Source organism: Onychostruthus taczanowskii, unplaced genomic scaffold (genome assembly GCF_017590055.1).
Source record: "Onychostruthus taczanowskii isolate IOZ18803 unplaced genomic scaffold, ASM1759005v1 scaffold58, whole genome shotgun sequence".
In the NCBI taxonomy this organism is placed as follows: Eukaryota; Metazoa; Chordata; class Aves; order Passeriformes; family Passeridae; genus Onychostruthus; species Onychostruthus taczanowskii.
Genome location: NW_024503457.1, coordinates 8,098,797 through 8,117,869, shown reverse-complemented (window position 1 = coordinate 8,117,869; position 19,073 = coordinate 8,098,797). Strand labels below are relative to the sequence as shown.

At 40.8% G+C, this 19,073-nt stretch overlaps 1 protein-coding gene across 3 annotated transcripts in view; it reads right to left on the bottom strand.

Annotated features, from left to right (window-relative positions):
- Nucleotides 1-339: 339 nt before the first annotated feature.
- LONRF2 (LON peptidase N-terminal domain and ring finger 2) overlaps nucleotides 340-19,073 on the bottom strand; it is a 33,803-nt gene continuing 15,069 nt past the window's right edge. For 2 of the 3 annotated variants that reach the window (XM_041418127.1, XM_041418128.1), the window contains exons 3-12: nucleotides 16,248-16,370; nucleotides 15,170-15,331; nucleotides 14,481-14,706; nucleotides 12,394-12,490; nucleotides 11,923-12,037; nucleotides 10,658-10,779; nucleotides 9,664-9,822; nucleotides 6,655-6,817; nucleotides 4,541-4,690; nucleotides 340-4,194 (exon numbers count right to left, since the gene is read on the bottom strand). In XM_041418127.1, the coding sequence (XP_041274061.1) occupies nucleotides 4,036-4,194; nucleotides 4,541-4,690; nucleotides 6,655-6,817; nucleotides 9,664-9,822; nucleotides 10,658-10,779; nucleotides 11,923-12,037; nucleotides 12,394-12,490; nucleotides 14,481-14,706; nucleotides 15,170-15,331; nucleotides 16,248-16,370 (1,476 nt within the window). In that variant the 3' untranslated portion in view covers nucleotides 340-4,035. The remainder of the gene's footprint in view (nucleotides 4,195-4,540; nucleotides 4,691-6,654; nucleotides 6,818-9,663; nucleotides 9,823-10,657; nucleotides 10,780-11,922; nucleotides 12,038-12,393; nucleotides 12,491-14,480; nucleotides 14,707-15,169; nucleotides 15,332-16,247; nucleotides 16,371-19,073) is intronic. The other variant, XR_005953663.1, reaches the window with a different exon arrangement.

Below are 19,073 nucleotides of genomic sequence, written 5' to 3'. Positions count from 1 at the left end.
CCTCATATTCACACCCAGTGCCACAGTCTGCCCTGGGTGCGCAGCAAACCCCACTGTGCCACAAGCTCTGCAGCCTCCCCACTTCCTTGTACAGGGGCTAAAACAATTGTCATGCAACTTATGAACCCCAACACCTAACCACTGTTTCTGGGATGCCATCTGCTTCCTAAATCCTCACCAGACCAACTGTGAGCCCTTGGGCTCTTGTCAGGAAGACCGAAGTATCCCCCTGTTCTGACAGCAGCACATCGGTGGCTTGCTTCGTTCAGCCCGTGTTCACCTCAGCTCTAGCTCTCAGTCCTCACAGTGATAAAACTTCCGCATGAACTCACACTCGCATAAATTCAACCTGGTTTATTCCAAATATCACATAAATTAAACACATTTCCCATGAATATTGCAAATACACATGAAATGAACACTGCAATTTTTAAAAAAAGTTTTGGCTTTGTTTATGCAACAAGAAGTGCCAAATGTGGTTAGAACATGAACTTCTCCTGTATTTACTAGATACAAAAAGGTGCAGATTAATAATTTATATTTATACATATGTACACACTCCATTTCATTTCTAGCTTTAAAACAGTAAAAAATGGTTTCAAGTTTATCTACATTAAACATACTCATTTACATCTGGTCAGAAGCCCCAGATAAGAGTTGATACAATCATTTCACAACTGCAAAATTAAGGCGCTACCAAAATACCAGTTCCACTAGTGTAAAATGTAACAGGAATAGTGTACAGCTTTCTATTTATCAATTTAAAAGTGGACTGGAGAAGAAGGAAAAAGGAGCAGTAAGAAACATGACAAGTTCTACAGGTTAGAAATACAAAGAGATCTCGATGACTATCAAATGAACATATTAAAATACAGTAGATAAAAGGCCTCAGTGGCAAACAATTAGTATGCTTCTGAAAGACAAAAAAAGGTTAAAATATATATATATCATTTTGTAGCTTGAAATTTTACAGGTGAACAACAGGTGTAGAGGTAGAGGGATTTTTTTTTTCTTTTTGGCCTCTTTATGATGTATAAAGAAGGGCCACATTCACCACAGTGAAAAGACTCATCATATATCCCAGCATCCTTGCTTGGACAGCAAGCAAGAAAAGTGTAATGAGCTAGAAAGGCAACAAATCCTGTCTATCTCTTCCAGGAGCTCAGCTCCAATGCTTCCACATGTACCTTGGCAACAAGTTACACCTAAGCACAGACTGGCTGTAACGTGGACATTTCCTCTAGAGAGCAACGAGACAGCTTTTCCCGTGAGGTACTACTGGATGCTGCAGATATTATATGGCAGAGGTGATTTGGTAAAAATGAAACTGGTACTTCCCCTTAAAAGGCAAGTACCACAGGGCAGTGGTGATTTTATCTATTTATTAAAGCTTTGCTATTTGATCAGCATTCAATGTTTTGGAAGAAATGTCAGCTTTGGGCTGCCAATATTATTATTTGCATCCATACACAGACAATTCCTTTGTTGTTATCATTTATCCAAAACATCTGAAATATTCACAAACTGCTTTAAACCTTGACTAAAAAAAAATCCCTCTACAGTTCAGCTTTCTTTTCAATAACAATCACTCTACTAACTATGCAGGCCTTCATGAACACAGTAATGTCACTTCCCATGTAGAATGTCTTTACACATTACAAAACAGCAGTAAACAACCTCTCATTTCATAGGGTTTTCTGTCAGAAGTACCTCAAAAGTAGATACCTTGAAAAAAATCACTTTTGCAGAGAAGAATATTAACATTAACATTTACTGAGGCAAAGCCAAGAAGACACTAACTAGCACCTTGATTTTTTTTTTTTCCTTAAATGCACTCCTATCCATAAAATTAAGCACATATAAGATCAGGGACCAGCAATACACAAATACCATCAGCATCCTCTTCCAGCTAAACTAGTAATACGCAAAACTAGGCCAGACACACAAACAAGCAAGATGAATGAGTCTTGAAGAAATACACAGCATGGAAAGGCATGGGAAGAACAGGAAGCTAAACAGAAAGGATTGCAAGGTCAAATACAGTCCATCTTCTGGTCCGAGAATTAGTTTGTGAAATCACCCTTCAGCAGCTCAGCTGACAGTCGGCTGAAGACCTACTGACTTCTGACATTTCCTCCCCACAAATACAACAATTCCTTATACTTCAGTGAATTCCTCTTCATCATCTTCAAATCCTGGAGGAAATGCATTCAACTTGAATTTTGAGTATTTTGGTGGTGGTAGCAGAACTTGCAGAAGGCTACTGCAGAGGTTATGACATCATTGGTTGTACATTATGCACATCACAATTCAGAGAATACACTTACAAACCACTTAAATAGAAAAGGCGTGTTCAAGGTAGAGGCAGTTACAGTACATTCAGGGTATGTTACAGAAACCATTTGTGGTAGCCATTTGCTGAAAGGAAAAAAACCGGAATTTTTGTTTCCCAGACCACAGAGGTTATAACTACAATACCCAAAGAGAGCAGGTAATATATCCCAATCACTGCATTTTAATGCAGTCTCCTTCCAGAATTCATGTACAAAGTGGAAAAAAAAAAAAAACTTAAATACCTCTTCATTGAAAATAAGGAGAAAAGAACTAAAAAAGAAACCAGGCACTTTGACCATTCAGGTAAGCAGCCATTTCTTCTTACCAGACTTCTGCACATGAACAAGTCTTTACATTGGTCTTGCTATGCTTGCAGCACATGGAGATTCAAGTCAACTTTTTTTCCCTGTTGGTAGTATAAGTTCTAGTTATACGAAACTATGCCAATTGAATTGGTAACACTGAGTTATTTCATTGGCAGTTGAGCATATGTTGATCATTTAACTGACAAGCGATCAATTTAATAGCTATCAAAGTTAGATATTGACAAAACAATACATAAAAAAATAATCAAAGAGACAAATGAAGGTTAACACCTGACTGAAGCTTGCATTGAGACGTGCCTTTATAGGTTCGGTTTGTGACTCCTTTCATGGTGTTATTGTGGACTGATTTCCATCACATACAGCAACTGGTACTAAACTACAATACTTTCGGTTTGAAACACGTTCAGTAGAGACCACCCCAATGTAACAGGAGGTCAGCATGAGACTGCAGGAAGGAGAGAGATGGAAACCTCCCCACTTTTCATCCTCGCTGGTTCCACTGGCAGAGCAGGTGTCCAGAGTAAACTGCAGCATGCCTGCCTCGTACTTGGGGTGAAATCATTATTTCACAGCAGTGTTGATTATACTTTAGTGAGCGGCTTGGTTTGAATTTACCAGGATTACTTTGGGTTTTCTTTTCAAAGAAACCAAAGTACATATTTCCAAACATTTTGTATATACCTATTCTGCTACAACATGTAACTCACAAAGGAGGGATTACCTAAGGCTACCAAATAGTGTGCTTATTCAGTAGCTATTATTCTTTCAGATAAACATCCTCAGATTCCTTGACTACAAACGGCTTAACCTGTTTTTTCCTCAGACTGTTATCTGCTGAAGAGAGAGATGTGGGTGTATGGCAGACTGCCTTCCAATTCACTAAGAGGGAGTACTGTTGGTTATGGTCCTCGTGCATACTTCTGCTGGGCAGCGTAACTCCTCTTCTGTTCACTACCTTCAAGAAAGTCTAGGAAACACCTCTTCAATCCACTGTCCAGTTTCCTCTTCCTACTGAGTGAAAATTCAGATCACATGCAGGCCAATGGCACTACTCTAGTACTTAACTCTTGGCTAGAAACATCAATTCTATCAAAGTACTTTGAAGCAATTATCCACATCCATCAGCTACATTCTAAATGTAGCACAGCTCTGCAGAGGCTCAGTTTTCACCAGGACAACAGGAGAGTGTGCAAGGTTTGGTGAATACCCAGATAACAAACTGATGCAATCGATGGATGCAGGACGCAGTCAGAAAGGGCTGTTCCTTCTTCAAGGAATCTTTAAAAATACAAAAAACAACCCCTCCCCTTCTGCCCTCCCCCAGAAGAACCTGTCATGAGATGTTTTTGGTGCCCACTCACAACACAAGTCCATGTTATCTGGGTCTTTTGCGAGTCACAAATATCAGTACGCGCCTGATGGCGATCAGACGATCCTTCAGGGAGGTCATAGCCAGTATAGCCAGCTGAGCTCTGTTTTCCAGAGGCAACACTGCCAAGAGCCACCAGTACCATGCAGGACCACTGGGGTTGCTCTGCAAAAGGATAGAAAAAAACATGCAGTTAGGTATTCACCAACCCAGCCCATGAAGAACATCACCATCCTTCTCACCTTCTATTTGCTAAGAAAGTCACCACAAAACAAGCAACAACTGAACACTTAATTGCAGGTGCTCTCTTTATCTGTATACACCATTAAGACTTATCTCTTCAGCTACCAAATTACACAGGTACATTGTTTACCATGCTTCCTACCAACAGACCAAAATTGAGTAAATAAGAGTCTAGAATGCATAAACTACAGCAAAAATCTGTTAGAAAAGAGTCTAGTGTTATAATTCTGTGTACAATAAGGCTGCATAAATAGGCAGGTCTTATTACCTGTGGCTCTGGTTCTTTTCCTGGCATAGATCCAAAATGATTGAGAATTTGCACTTTCATATTGTCTTTAAGTGAAGTGAACCAGGCAACAGCTTGATCATACACTGAATCATGGAGGCGGACAAGCTCTTCATATTCTGGTCCTTCAACCTTATTGTTAAAAGAAGGGAGATGGAACAAAACAGGTTTGATACCGTTCAGTCCATACGCTTCCCCAGAAGCAAATGAAGCAAAATAATGCAGTGACTACAGCTGTTCAAACGTCCTTATGTAAACCAATTGTGCCTAAGTCTCAGATTTCAAACCTGTGATGCTGGAGTCTTTTTACCCTCCCCTAGGTGCTTTGAAGTGATATTTCTTGGAGCAGTAACTGCCTCACTAGTGTCCATTCCTAAATGCTGGCATAATAGAAGAATATGCTCTGTAATCCTGGGACATATTTATAATCTCAAACCCACAACCTCGAGTCCCTGTCACAGAATGACCTCTGGACAGTGGTACATCATCTGGCAAAACAAAACAAACACTACTGCCACAGAGCACAGAGATGGGGGCGGCTACAGCACTTAAGAGACCAGCACTATTTAATAGAAGTGGCAAGGCCATGGTAGGGCAGCCAAGGAGAAGGAGGAAGGTAGACACCTGAGCAGGTAGGAAGCAGGGAAAGTGATGCTTTCCCAATACCAGAAACAGCCATAAAGAAACACCCTTCTTGAAGCAGAGTGTTTTAGTTGCACAGGCCTACTATTAGCTATTAGGGGGAAAAAAAAAAAAAAGCAGCATAAGCAAAAACCACTACCACTTGGTGATTTGTGGGGGTTTTTTTGGTGTTTTGATTCTGGATTTTTGTTTTGGGTTGTTTGGGGTTTTTTTTCCCCTTTAAACATGTGCACATCACGTAGGTGATTTCACCTATGCTACTCACTCATGCAACATCTGATCCACCTGCTCTAGATGCCCTTCACAATCAAGGAGAAGCAGTTCTAGAGAACAATTAATCTCATCTTAAGGTAAGTGTCTAAGAGTATATGAAACAGGTACCTTTGGACTGAGATTTTTGACCATCAGACATATGGATGTAGGGCGCTGAACAGACACCAGTCTCCACTAAGAGACAAGGTAAATCTCACTCTAATGAAGAAGAGGTGGATCCCTGGCACCATCTATGAACAATGCCTGTATACCTGAGTTCCACTACTCTTCACTAGGGATTTAAACAGAGCACAACCCCCACTCTGAGCAGATTGCCTCTTCCAGCCTTTCACAGGCAGAGGCACCTCCATGAGCTCAACTTTTCGTGCCCTGGCAAACAACTGCATCACCCTACATAGGTCAGAAAAGCAATGCAAAGGCTTTATAGACTTTCATTTCAACTGTGAGAGTGCTCCAGAGCTGTATGACCAAACTGACTTCATCAAGCAGCAGAAGATTACTGCTAAGCTCCATGTTAACAGCTACCAAGGTTTTATAGACACAATCTGAAGGTGATCCAGAAAGCATGGCAAAAAATTCAACTTTTGGCTAAAACCCATCACAAACACCTTAATGCAGCTTTGCTAAGAGGACTTGTTTTTAAAAGCTACTTCCCTCTCTGCATTGCTCTGCTCTCAGTCAGCTCTTATGGATGCTTGTACAGGGCACGGTTAACTACATGACCGTAAGAACTCATTTTAAGAGCAGACTCCCACATTTATCTGAGGACCTGTTCTGTAAATGAGAACTAGGAGGACATATGAAGTGTGCCAACTGTCTGTTCAGTGCAAGAGAATAGTCAGTTCTCTACCACCAGGAGCATGTGCTTTTAGAAGGCTTTAAATTCTGTACCAGTTTTAAAATGTTACCCTGACCTCACCTACACACCATGACCTCAGCATCCTAGACACTACTTTGAGATCCATGAAAGGAGTGTAACACTTTAAGCAGAGGTAATTATAAAGGAAGAAAGGGAAAGAAGATACAAAGTTTGTTCCATGTTTTTTAAAACAGAGCTTTAGTGTATTTGCAATGATATTGGCTTAAAAATAATGCACAGCTAGCTTGAAATGCAACAAGGAAAGGCTATTTAAGTGAATCCAGCAATACATGGGTATGAATAACTTTGCACCATAGATCACCTTTTTATCTTCAAGATACTCGATGTTTGCTGTGTTATATCCATCTCGTTGGCCATGGCTTAAGACCCTAAAACGACGGACACCAACTGTATCAACAACTGAGCGTCCATCAGGAAAAAACTTTACGTCCCTGATCTCTAATATACAGCCATGATCTGCAAATCTGAAATGACAGAAGGGCATAAAAGTGGAAGTCATCAACAAGTGTTTATAGACATCAGGACAAATACTGGGCCTAATTCACCATTTCTTAGTTGAAAGAGGATTCTGCTTTGGTGACAATACATTTCTGCTTATTCACATAAGCCACACAACCCCCACCCTTTCTGCCTTCCCTCAAGAGGACCTGGGCAGCAGCATTTTCAGGGCAGGTTTATGGGGTGGGAGGGTTGGAAAGGGACAGGAAACTAAATGAAGCATGTTCCAGGCTGGGAGTTGCCAGCTGCTGGTGGCAAATTCATCTGGTTTGCAAAGAAAACAAGACGGGTAAAGATACTGTAAGGAAAGCACAGAAAGTGAGGAACAAATGCATGGCTGTGAGGGCTATCCCCCTACTCCAAGGTGTAAGCAGAAGACTGCAGGCTTTAGAAGAAAAAAAGCTTTCTATATAACAAGTCTTTTCTTGCATTTGTTTCCTTTAAAAAATTTATATCCTGGAAACAGGCATGAAATGAACTTTTACTTTATCAAGCTTACTTAACTCTACCCTTGTGGTGCAGTGATTTCACTAGAGAGGCTGACTGCACAATGACTCTTCACCACAATACATTTGCAGGTCTACAACTCAGCCTACTGTTCAGCAGGAGAAAGCACTGTATCTAGTCTCATCTCAAGACACCAAAACCGAGAGGGTCTGATAAATTCTTTATCATGGAAATGTTTGTTTTACTAGGGCATGGTCAATTATTACAATGGAGTGATAAAACATTACTCCTGTTTCTGCTCTACCAAAATAATGGGTTTGGGAGGGGTGGGGAACAACTGTTCTCTCCCAGCCAGTGTACAGGAAAAAAATCAGGAAGAGCAGGAGCAGAGCTGCACACAGCTAAGTCCTGGTGCTCTACCAGTAAGACTGATTTAAAAAAGCAAGTCTGTTAGTTTATTATAGCAATAATACACTATACACTATTTAAACAGCTACATAACTATTGTTTTTAATTAACGACTTTAGTAACATTCATACTGGATTTAGAAATATAGAAGTGTTGATTTTTTTCTTTTTTGTTCTTAGAGGAGTTACTTTTGGGTAGACAGGGACCTGAATCAGAGAGACAAGGAAGCACCTGGAGACAGGCATAAAATGTGCTGACAACATTAAGAGCTTATTTTCTTTTACCAATTATAAGTTAAAATGGAGAAGCAAAACAGAAGAAGGCAATGAACTAAACATGCTTTGTCACTGTGTTTTTCAAGGGAGGCATGTATCCATGTCTCAGCAGATGAGGCAAAACAAGTTTCCCCGCTTCTTGTATTCCCAAGTTGATTTCGCAATTTTGTATAAACAGAACTTCTTTACTTGTGTAAGAAGCTGCAACAGCCTGCCAGGTGCCTGCAGATTAAGGTTTCCTGCACTTCAATGTTTTATTTAAGTCATTATGCTCAATAAGTTTATTTTAGTAACTCAAAACAGGACATAGAAATCCAACCATACTGTTGCATCTTAAAATACCCTTCATGATGTTATCTAACAAACCAACTATTGTGTTTTGGGGACTGTTGCACCTTGGCCCTCTGTATTATTATACCTGATTCCAAGTAAGTTTGGCCCTTCCACAAGCCTGCAGGGATGTGAGGAGAGTTATCACTGAAGTCCTAGGGTAATTCTGTCCTTACTCACACAAGTATTCACTTCCAGAAAAATTATAATAGACCTGAAAGGGACTGTGGAGCATCAGCTGCTGCTGGAGTCCAAACTCCACTGAGTGCAGTACTGACAGCATGCCAAATGGCATTGCAGCACAGCCACAGCTGACTGGAAGCTGCAGCATCTCCTGTACTCTTACAGCTACCTTACTGTCCAGTCTGGGAGAAAAATAAAATTTCCCTCCCCCCAAGAAGCATGAAGTAGACAAGGAAAGTCTGCCAAGCCTCAGTAATGACTGCCCCCTCTCAGCTCCAGTGAGGCTCACATACAAAAATGCTGCTCCTGAGCATGCCTGTCTAATGTGTTCTTTAAAATTCCCATGTTCATCATCCATTCTACAGCCTGCCAGTGTAGCTTCTGAAGTCAGCAACTATTGCAGCTCATAAGGCAACCTCTCAAGATCACGTCATGCTTCTCCCAGGAGCATGGTCTCAAAACCCCATTATCTGTGAAACACTTAAACTTGAAGGCTTTAGTAGAATCAGAGGATAGTTTTGTGTTGTAAGGGACCTTTAATCTAGTCAGTCTCTGCATAGGGAGCTGGAAACACATCAGTGTCAGAATGCACCAAAATGAATGAAAGGTATGATCATATAGAAAGACAATGTAACCCACTCACTGCAGATAGTTTAGACATTGCAACACAGCAGTAAGACAAACATTCAAATTCAACATCCAGCAGCAAAACAGACTTCTCAGCCAAGTGTATATTTGTCTCATTAAAATGATATCACTCTTTCAGGAAAGCTATGGGAGGTCTGGATGTTTTGTCTTATTTTTGTTTTGTTTCTTTATAAACTGAGTAGACAGAGGGGGAACCTTACCCAGACAGTCAGTTTTCACTGGAACAAACAGGCCAGCAAGCTTTCCAAACACACAGCCAATTACATGCTATTTTTGGAGCCTGTAGTAGCAGGATGAGTTGCATTCTTGCTATTATCCAACAGGGGAGTAATAAAATTACATCTTTGTGTAAAAAGGAATGTTTAAAGTTCAAAACTATGAAGTAAGCAACTTTAGTACTGGTTCATACAGGACTGGAAGGAACCACAGTGGTTTGGGGAGACAAGTATAATGTGCTGCAGTATTCCATTAGCTCACAGCAGCCTCTGCAACAACAGGACATTCTCAACTCATCTCCTTACCCTTTTAATTCATCAGCTAAGCACATGCCAAACTGCTTGGTACCAGTTTCCATGCATCTTCTTATCATTAGGCGATAACGAGGTTCAAAGACATGGAGTGGACAAGGGATGGTAGGGAAGGCCATGGTACAAACGAAGATGGGAACATCTTTATTCAAACTGCAAGAAAATTGTTTAAAAAAACAAAAAATAACTTTTTTTTCCTGGGTGCTGCTATAGTCAGCATATATCCTTAATAGAACACAAATGGCTTCCTTAGAGTCAATCTTTGCAAATGCCTATCTCTTCGAGGTTTGCCATTTTCACAAGACAAACAATATTTCAGGACTCTTTTCCTTAACACATTAAGTAAACAATCCCTCTAACATACTTCCATAAAGGAAAAAAGTCAAGAAATACCCAATTTCCCAAAAATATGCACAGTGATACATCTTATACACATGGCAAGATTTTGGTGACAACTTTTCACAGTAATAAAGTACTTAAGACCCAGCCATGTTCAAAGCAAGATGGCAGAGAATTCCCAAACTCAGTAAACTCCTTTGATTTCAAAGCCATTAATCCACTTAATTTTTTTCAGGATTAACTGCATGTTTTGTTTTACTTTTTAGCTGAGTTATAGTGCAACACTCACAAGTAACTGACAAAACTGGATCCTTGAACTTTTCCTGACCTGAAGTATAACCCATTGATTATTTGAATTCTACTCCCAGAAACCACCCCCCCCCGCCTTGTAACTTCTAAAGCTATTATGTTGTTTCGTAGGAAAAAGCAATTATCTTTATTTTAAGAATATTGTTTTGCCTCTCCACCATCCAAGCACATTGTTACTTGCTTATCTGCAAAATACACATCAAAAATACAAAACATCTGGCAGGTTAATTTAGAAATTCATTCCTTTGGTGCATTTTCATAAGCAAATTAATCTTCTTCAGCAATTTAGACTGAAAAATACATTTTTGTAACAGCTGTCAGCAGTATAAAGAGAGCCTACTTTGATAATTCCTTCATTTCTTCATCATAAACTTTCTTCCTTTCAGATAATTCCTCTGGCAAGTAGCGGACTATCAGCTCTTCTGTAAGGACGGTCTTCTTGTAAGTTCTGCTTGCCAGAAACTACAAGGAAGAGTCAACTTTTAAGTCTGGTAACAAGAAAACAAGTAGTATCTCTTCCTCCCATTCTAGGCCAAAGTGCACACAAGTTAGGACTGCACAGATTTCTCATTCTTTTCAGCCTCCAGGCACCAAAACTTCCACTTCAGCCTATGCAGTTCACCCCACTATCCTTTCAACCCATCCCCTTTTTTGGCAGAAGTATACATGTATCTTTTTAATCTACAGCTGTCAGCTTTCTGGCAAAAAGCACCATGCATGAGATACCTTATGTCTGCTGCTGACCAAGGAGCAACCATTCCTCCTATACCAGAGTTTCCACACAGACTGGAAATTTGCTATGAACACGGCTATGGGGGGGCTCCCCAGGTATGAGCCTGATGTGATACTGGAAGCCTCCATTTCTTTAAGAACCAGTGAAACCACTTGTATCCCAATGAATGCCAAATATATCCTTGAGTAAAGGAGGCCTGTGCACAGCTTGATGTTGTCAGTACTGTCTTGTTTTGCTTTCACAGAATCATAGAAGTTTGGGTTGGAAGGGTCCTTTAAATGTCATCTAGTCCAACCCCTTCAGTGAGCAGGGACATTTTCAAATGGATCAGATTGCTCAGAGCCCCCTATCCAACATGACCTTCAATATTTCCAGAGATGGAGGATCTGCCAGCTCCATGGGCAACCTCTTCCAGTGTTTCGCCACCCTCATGGTAAAAAATTTCTTACTTACATCTAATCTCTTTAAATCAACTCTCTTTCACTTTAAAAGCATTATCCCTCTACTAAAATGCCTGTCCCTATCTTTTTATAAACCCCCTTGAAGTACTGTAAGGCCAAGAGTAGGTCTTCCCAGAGCCTTCTCCTCACCAGGCTGAACAACCACAACTCTCAACCTTTCTTCATAGGAGAGGTGCTCCAGCCCCAGACCACATTCATGGCCCTTCTCTGGACTTGCTCCCCCCTGTGCTGTATGCAACACTCCAGGTGGGTCTCCAGAGAGGAGTAGAGGGGCAGAATCCCCTCCCTTACCCTGCTGGCCACACTGTTTTGGATGCAGCTCACAAGCAGAACACAGAAAATCTCCACATAAACGTTTTCAGAAGAAATAAGTTTGTGCAGTTTTGTTAACTGGGGCAAGGACATACTTACTTCTGACAGCTTTTCCTTGCAGAGTGGGCAAAGTGGATTATGATCAAGGCAACGCTCAAGGCATTTGAGGCAAAAGGTGTGTCCACAGGGTGTGGTAACAGGTTCGTAGAACAACCTTAATATGAAAACATGGAACAAAAAAGCTAAGCTGGCAACAAAAACAATTCCCAATGTGTGGAGAGGAGTGACTAGTCCTAGCTCTTTCTTTTCTGCTTTTGTATAAAGCACAGGTGACAGGCATTACCCAAGGATACAAAAAAGGTTTTCCTTTTTAGAAGTGGTAAACAATGGAGGACTGCATACATAATGGAGAAAACCACATCTGTAAAGATTCACCAGATGTAAGGTTTAGCAAAAGAACAGAGTAATGATTTAGACATTCTCTGGCAGGTTTCTCTTCTTACACCATGATAACTTTTTTCAGAAGCTAGAGAGGCTTTGTTATGTTAATGCAGGTCAACACAGTCATACCTCATGCAGAGGGAACACTCAAAGTCCGACGCATCCACCAGAGTTGTCGGTATTTCACTTGAAGTGTCAGTGGTGTTTTCAGGTAAAACATCTCCATCTAAGTAGTCAAGAAGATTAATACAGTAAAGACGTAAGCATTACTGCATTTTCCAATGTTCTTTGTACTGTTGACTTTTCCATAAAAAACCTGATTTGTGTCTTTTCTTTTCTGAAGTTTTGTTTCTAACAAACATACCTACCATCTAAGTTTCAGATTTTTTGGCAGGAGATCTTTTGGAGGGCAGAGGATGACATCTGTGGCCAGAGAATACACTTTAGAGCTGAATACACATTATTTGCTTCTCCAAAAATGATTGTTTTGTGGGTTTTTCTAGGCTAGGTTTTAAAATATTCTGCTATTGCTTTCCCACCACCACCCCCACATCAGCCAGGCCAGATGTTTTCAAGTACATTAAGTCCAGAATTTAATTTGTTTACACACAGTCAAAATATTTCATCACTGTTTATTATAGATTTCTCAGCAGGGGTAATTTTTCTTACAAATATAAAAAGACTTACATTTTTCTAGACTAGGCTGTTCTAGAAATCCAAAATTTCAGATACCTTAAAAGTTAAAAGGACTACGGGAGCTACATTAGCTAACACAGCTTTTACTAGCTCAACAATCTGCAAACAGAGAGGCAAAGCACTTCACTGAAAATTCTACCCAGATTGATTTTTGGGGGTGGTTTATATCTCTGGGTTAAACTCACTTTAAGGATATGCACTTCCAATTTCACAGCAGCATTATTTAGGCTCAAAAGCTATCACCTCCAGCTTTTGTTGGCATTTACACAAGCAAATTCTCCAACTTCTTTTACAATTTGCATCTTTGTGATGAGTTGCAACAGAGACGTGACTGCTGCCTCCATGTGTTTTTTATTAACCAAATTCTTGATAGCTTAAAAGCTCTGCTTTTTATGTTAAGTTAAAATACTAGGATGCTTTGTTAAAGAGTAACTTATGCTCAGCATCTGGTTTATCTCCAGCACAGACAGGATAGGTGGTGTGTGGCCCACAAAGAAAAACAGTGCTATCTTTAACCTAGATCTCACATGTTAGCATTTAGTAATTGCAAGAACCTAGCTGAGTTAATTCTGCAAATAGTAACATGGCACTGGGACCTAGAACACATCAGAAATTAGTGCTTATGGGTAAAACACGATCTCTGGCCTTCCCTGTGAAGATACAGGTGGGTCAGATTTCACAATCTATTTACTGAGTTTGCAGTTCACAGGCAAGTACAGGGTTTTTCCTCCACAGACACGTGATCAGAAACTGGCCATATATATATATATTTTGTAGAGGTCAAAGACAGACAACTGTACTTGAAGACTTGCAACATTTTCAGGCACAAGTCAAACTCCTCAAGGTGTGGGTTGTTTTTTTTTTTCTTCAAGGGAAAAAAATTCACACCAGCACAGCAACATTTTCAAAGTCTATGTTAACTAATTATTACACTACTCAGTAAAGTATTGCCTTCAGCATTTTTAGCCCTGAGTATTAAAGCCACTCTGGAGGTCTTTGTTAGAAGCTTGAGAAGCATACAAATTGTAAGCACAGCTATCAAGTAATAGAAAACTGCAGGGTGGGGGCTTATTACCCTTGAAAAGGCTTCTTTGTTTGCTTGGAAAATTTCATGTAAAGTTGCATGTGACCGTTTCTAATGCCAGTTAAAGATTAGCTTCCAGGCTTACTTCATCTTTCAATCATATAGGAAGATAATTAAGTTCAGCTATAGCTGAGACCTAGAAAATGCAAATGGCACTACCAACACGAAGACAGAAATGCGAGTGGATTACATACACATTACATTGGAAATGGCCCATCTGAGAACAAAAAATACAGTTTTCAGTCACTGAACTTAAACTGCTCTGGAATAAGGTAAGGAGGTTGTTAGAGCAGAAACAGACACACCAGGGAACGAAATATTATCCCAATTCCTGTAGGGAATGTTTTATTGACCCCTATAAAAAGGGAGGAGTAAAAAAGTTTATAGTTTTTCAGTATGTGCAAGAGAAATCGCTTTTCTAAGCCACAACACAAACCTTTTTTAAAAATCTTATTGGGGACATCCAAACTCTGCAAATCCCTCGTATCACTGGACAGCTTTCTTTTTAAGCCAACCCCAGGTAAACTGGAGAGAATAGCTCCCAAAGACTTCTTGTTGTCATCAAAGTAGAGATCCAGAACATGATGGGTAACAGAAGAATCAGTGCTTCTGAATACATCAGATTCTTGGGACGGGGTTTTTGTTAACCTGAACATAGTATCCTAAAAAAAATAAGAACAGTTATATACACCATGAGACAATTTTGGTTTGCTTTTATCTATTAGTTTTATCAGCAATAGATCAATGTTCCCACAGGAGCCAAGCAATGGAGAAAGGTCTGTATCAAAGGTGACTTCCCAATTGCACGAAATATGGCCATGTCTGTCCCTACATCTCCTGTCTCTAGAAATTATGTTCCTGTCATACTAAAATCCTCAGTAGAAAAAAATCACAAACACAACTGACCCTCAAATGAAGGCATCACATTGTTTTCTGAAGAAAAAGGTTCACTCTCTTATTTTTCTGAGGAAGTACATCCCAATAAGAGATCCAACCGCAAAGGAGAGAACAGGCTTATCATGAAAGTAAGTGCCTACTCAGGTGCAGACAAAGACAATGTCACACAGATCAGAAAGACCCACATACTATTTTTGGTATTTTTATGTTGAACGCTTTTTGCTTTACCTTTGAGGACCCAGCAACAGAGTTATCTTCCACAGCTGACTGTGTGTTTATGCTACTCAGAAATGCAGGTTTCAATCTTGTATGGGATGTCCGACTAGAGAAAGGTGCTGTTAGACTATCATGCACATTTTCAAAGGCTGGGAAAAACATCTCACACATTATCTAGTCAATTAGAAAGAAAAAAAAAGAAAAAGTCATAATTACAACACAGATATTTATGTTTATGTGAACACAGATGCACAAACTTCAGTTTCTAGATGCCAAAAAGCTTGCAACATCCAAGACATCCTGCATTCCCCAATGCCCATGGGAAACCTGAATGGCCATGCCCATCACAACTACAGTCACATTCCAAGGTGCTCTTCTGGTGCCCATCTCCCTTACCAAAGGATTCTGCTCCCCAAGAGCATCCAGGACAGCAGTTTGTTGCATCCTTCTCCTGATCCTACCCATCTCCATTTTGACCCTGCCTCCAGAAGTCTTCAGACCATGCTTTTCCATCAAAACCAGTCAACACAGACGTGTTTAAACATTGTGTTCTTCATCCATCTCCTCCATCCTCAAGCAGATTTAACCCCTAGCTTAAAGCCTGTTCTTTTTCTCACCAGTCCACACCAAGCATCTTGCCAAATCCTCATCTCATTTTTATAAAAATCTGCCTGTATGGTTGGTCACAGAGAACCTGCTGATGGGCTGTTAGCACTTAATGTGTCTAACTTCCCATAAGGAACAAAATGCTACAAAGACTGCAGGATTTTTCCAGCACAGGGCAGCACACAGCTTCCTCTCCTCAATCCTGTGCCACTTCCCACATAAAAGTCATTTTTTGATGGGCACTAAAATTAGCAGCCTCAAGCCTACGCAGTGGAATTCACAAATACATAATCCCTCTGGCTGAGGCATTAACCAAAACCAAGAGGTGCCTCACAAAGCATAATGCTAAAAAGGTTTATTGGAGAATCTCCTGAATCAAACTATCCTTTGGGTGTTTATTACCACCTGAAATACCATGAAATTGACTTGGTTGTGGGATTAAAAGCAGCACAATGGCTAAATAGTCAGTAAATACATTTTATACCTTTTGGGCTTCTTTCTTCATTGAGCTCCATTCAGGATTTAAGGCAACACAATAAAGAAATTCCTTCAATGCTTCCTCAGTCCTTTCCAATCCAGAAAGAGCTTTTGCTTTCACATAATGGCCCTGTTCACACAGGAAAGGAAATGTAGAGATCATTTCTGAAGTGGCAGCAATACACCTGAAAACAAACCTGAAAGTCCAAGTAATTCTGCAGGTAAAGAACAAGATATTTTTCAGGTAACAAGCTCTTTGACATGTGTGATTGAAAGAAATTCAGTCCCTTCTAGTGAAAAAAGATCACCCAGGAACCCTCTGCTGTATCATCCCTTGCCAAAGGCATTGCTCATTTCCTGAGAGAAGAGCTGGGAATAAGGAGGGGTGTTTTCCCCCCAGGGACAAAGTCTACTACATATCCCACTGTGCTTAGATACACTAGAGAACAGTTTCACATACCAGGACAAACTTAAAAAGTAAGACATCTGCACAGAAAAGGCAGTGGCACAGGGTGGCCTAGAAGCGGCAGCTGAGAGAGTTCGTGATAGTCACTTCTCCTGGATGTCTTACTAGGACAGAGATAATTTTTCACCTGTTTAATGTGCCCAAAACCATAATGAATTTAGGGCAACGTACCAATACTTAACTTGAAGCATTTTAGCCCACCCTACCTCTCTCCAGTGTGGTCTGGAGTAACACATCCATGGCCAACAGCTATGGTAGCCAGCTTGGGGATAAATCCTACTTTACTTGTTACTAGTAGCAAGAGTGGAATGCTTCCCCTCTGAATTTAGCTGCAGATATCAAACTACAGCTCTTAACCAACTATGGAAATTACTTCCTTTACAATGAAAAGAAACTAAGTGTGCATTTAAACATTCCCCTCTTGCTTATTAGATAGAAGAGTGCTCTACAAATCCACCCCTGACCCATGTGAACATCTCTAGGCTGTATTGAAAGTACAGCTTCCTTCATCTAAGAGACTGGCTAGATAAGCAGATCCACTTTTCTTGCTTTATAATAATGTTGAAAGATCCAGTATCACATAATCCTCCTCAGCAGGTAACTCCCTCATTCCTTCAATACTGCTGTCCAAGCTGAGATCTGTTAAGATCTTTACCATTCCACTGGATGGAATTGCAAGGAGGCGGCTTACACCAAAACCAAGCAACAAGCACTGCACAGGCCAGGTTAATTAATACAATTATAATTTGGTGACCTGTACAAGAAATCTCAGTACACATCGATTCTCTCCAGGTGAGATACATTTTTCTTTTCCTCAATGCAGCAAGAAGAGAGATACTGTGAGGCCTGACCCTGACCTTCTTACCTGGATGCTTGCACAGCCTCCATATAACCTTTTACACACCTGCCACCACTGCCAGCATTACTGCACTGCACCGGGGAGCCTAGAAGCTTGTTTGGACTTGCCCTTCGAGCCCGTAAGAGCAATGTCCTTATTTGACCTGCTGATCAGGGAGGGATCCCTGGGAAGGATCCCAAGGGAGGGATCCCAAGGGAGGACTGAAGTGGGCTGTCCAAAGACAAAGTACCTAAAGATCCAACACCAGAAGTTAGGCCCAGGGACTAGAGGCCCCTATACTTCAGAGGCTACTGCTGCCACCTTCCCTCTCCTATTTTCATATACTCCTGACAAGCATCAGACTGAAGGGGAGATCCAAGTGGGACCACGAGTAGCAGGCAGGAGGGCACCTCTGTCCACCCTCTACATAAAAACACAGCTGGAAACTTCTCCCTGCTTTACAGAGTCCCAGTTTTCATAGCAACTGAAAAGAAACCAACTTATCTATAGCTCCAATGACTACAGCATACCAAGGAGTTTCACCAGTAACTCAGCAAGCCACTACATCTGTTATCAGTAAGCCAAAAGATACCAGTAGGTGAACACTTGCATCCTAGGAGCTACTCCCAGAATTAATTTTAATTCTGTGTTGTGTTTGTTTTAAGTATACAGCACATGTTTGAGCTAATCTCTGCCACTGCATGAGATGCTGCAATACACAAAACAAAGCAGATGCCCAGAACTCCTGGATAACATGGATTCTGGGTCAGCACAGCTTATGTTGACGTCCTCACAAACATGAAAGCACAAGTGAAGTACGTCTGAGACACTGCTGGTTATGCCATGATGACAAATTTCATTTTCAATTAACATTCTTCAGAGATGTGATTAATGAAACCTTTATCCGCCTACGACTGACACACATCACATTTCCATGGATTCAGGCAAACAGAAGACACTTCAAGAAAATATCTGAATGTGCGTAATTAATTTTTCGCCCTCTGCACAGAAACCCAGCCAGCATCACCCAAGGTGGGATTCCTGACTTGAAGAGAAATTATCCAAGATAGAGAAGCAAACTGGATGCAGGGGAAGATTATGAAGTGCCTTCCAACATGAAAGGTATTAACGGGTGACAGCACAGATAGGTAATTTTCTCTGAAGGCTAACTTGCCAGAGACTCAGTGTTTCAGACAGCACCTCTCTGCCTGCCCTGCATCACCCCTGAATGGGAATGGAGCACTAGATGCACAGCCCTGCTTGCTCAGGCAGGAGACCAAGGCATTTATGCAACCTCCTTAGTCTCCACAGGAAGACAATGTCTGCCTAAAATCATTCCCCAATTCCCCATGCTATACTCTCCCCAGTAAGCAGCCAGAGGCTTTTTCTGCTCAAACCTGTGCTGCAGTTTTGCTGCTGACAGGACTGACTGCAGGTGTAATCCTAGGTGGGGTGAACTGTGGGACACTCAGTCCAGCCTCAGGCAACCAGTAATAGTGATGGGCATCACGTGCTTCTTCCATTTCTCT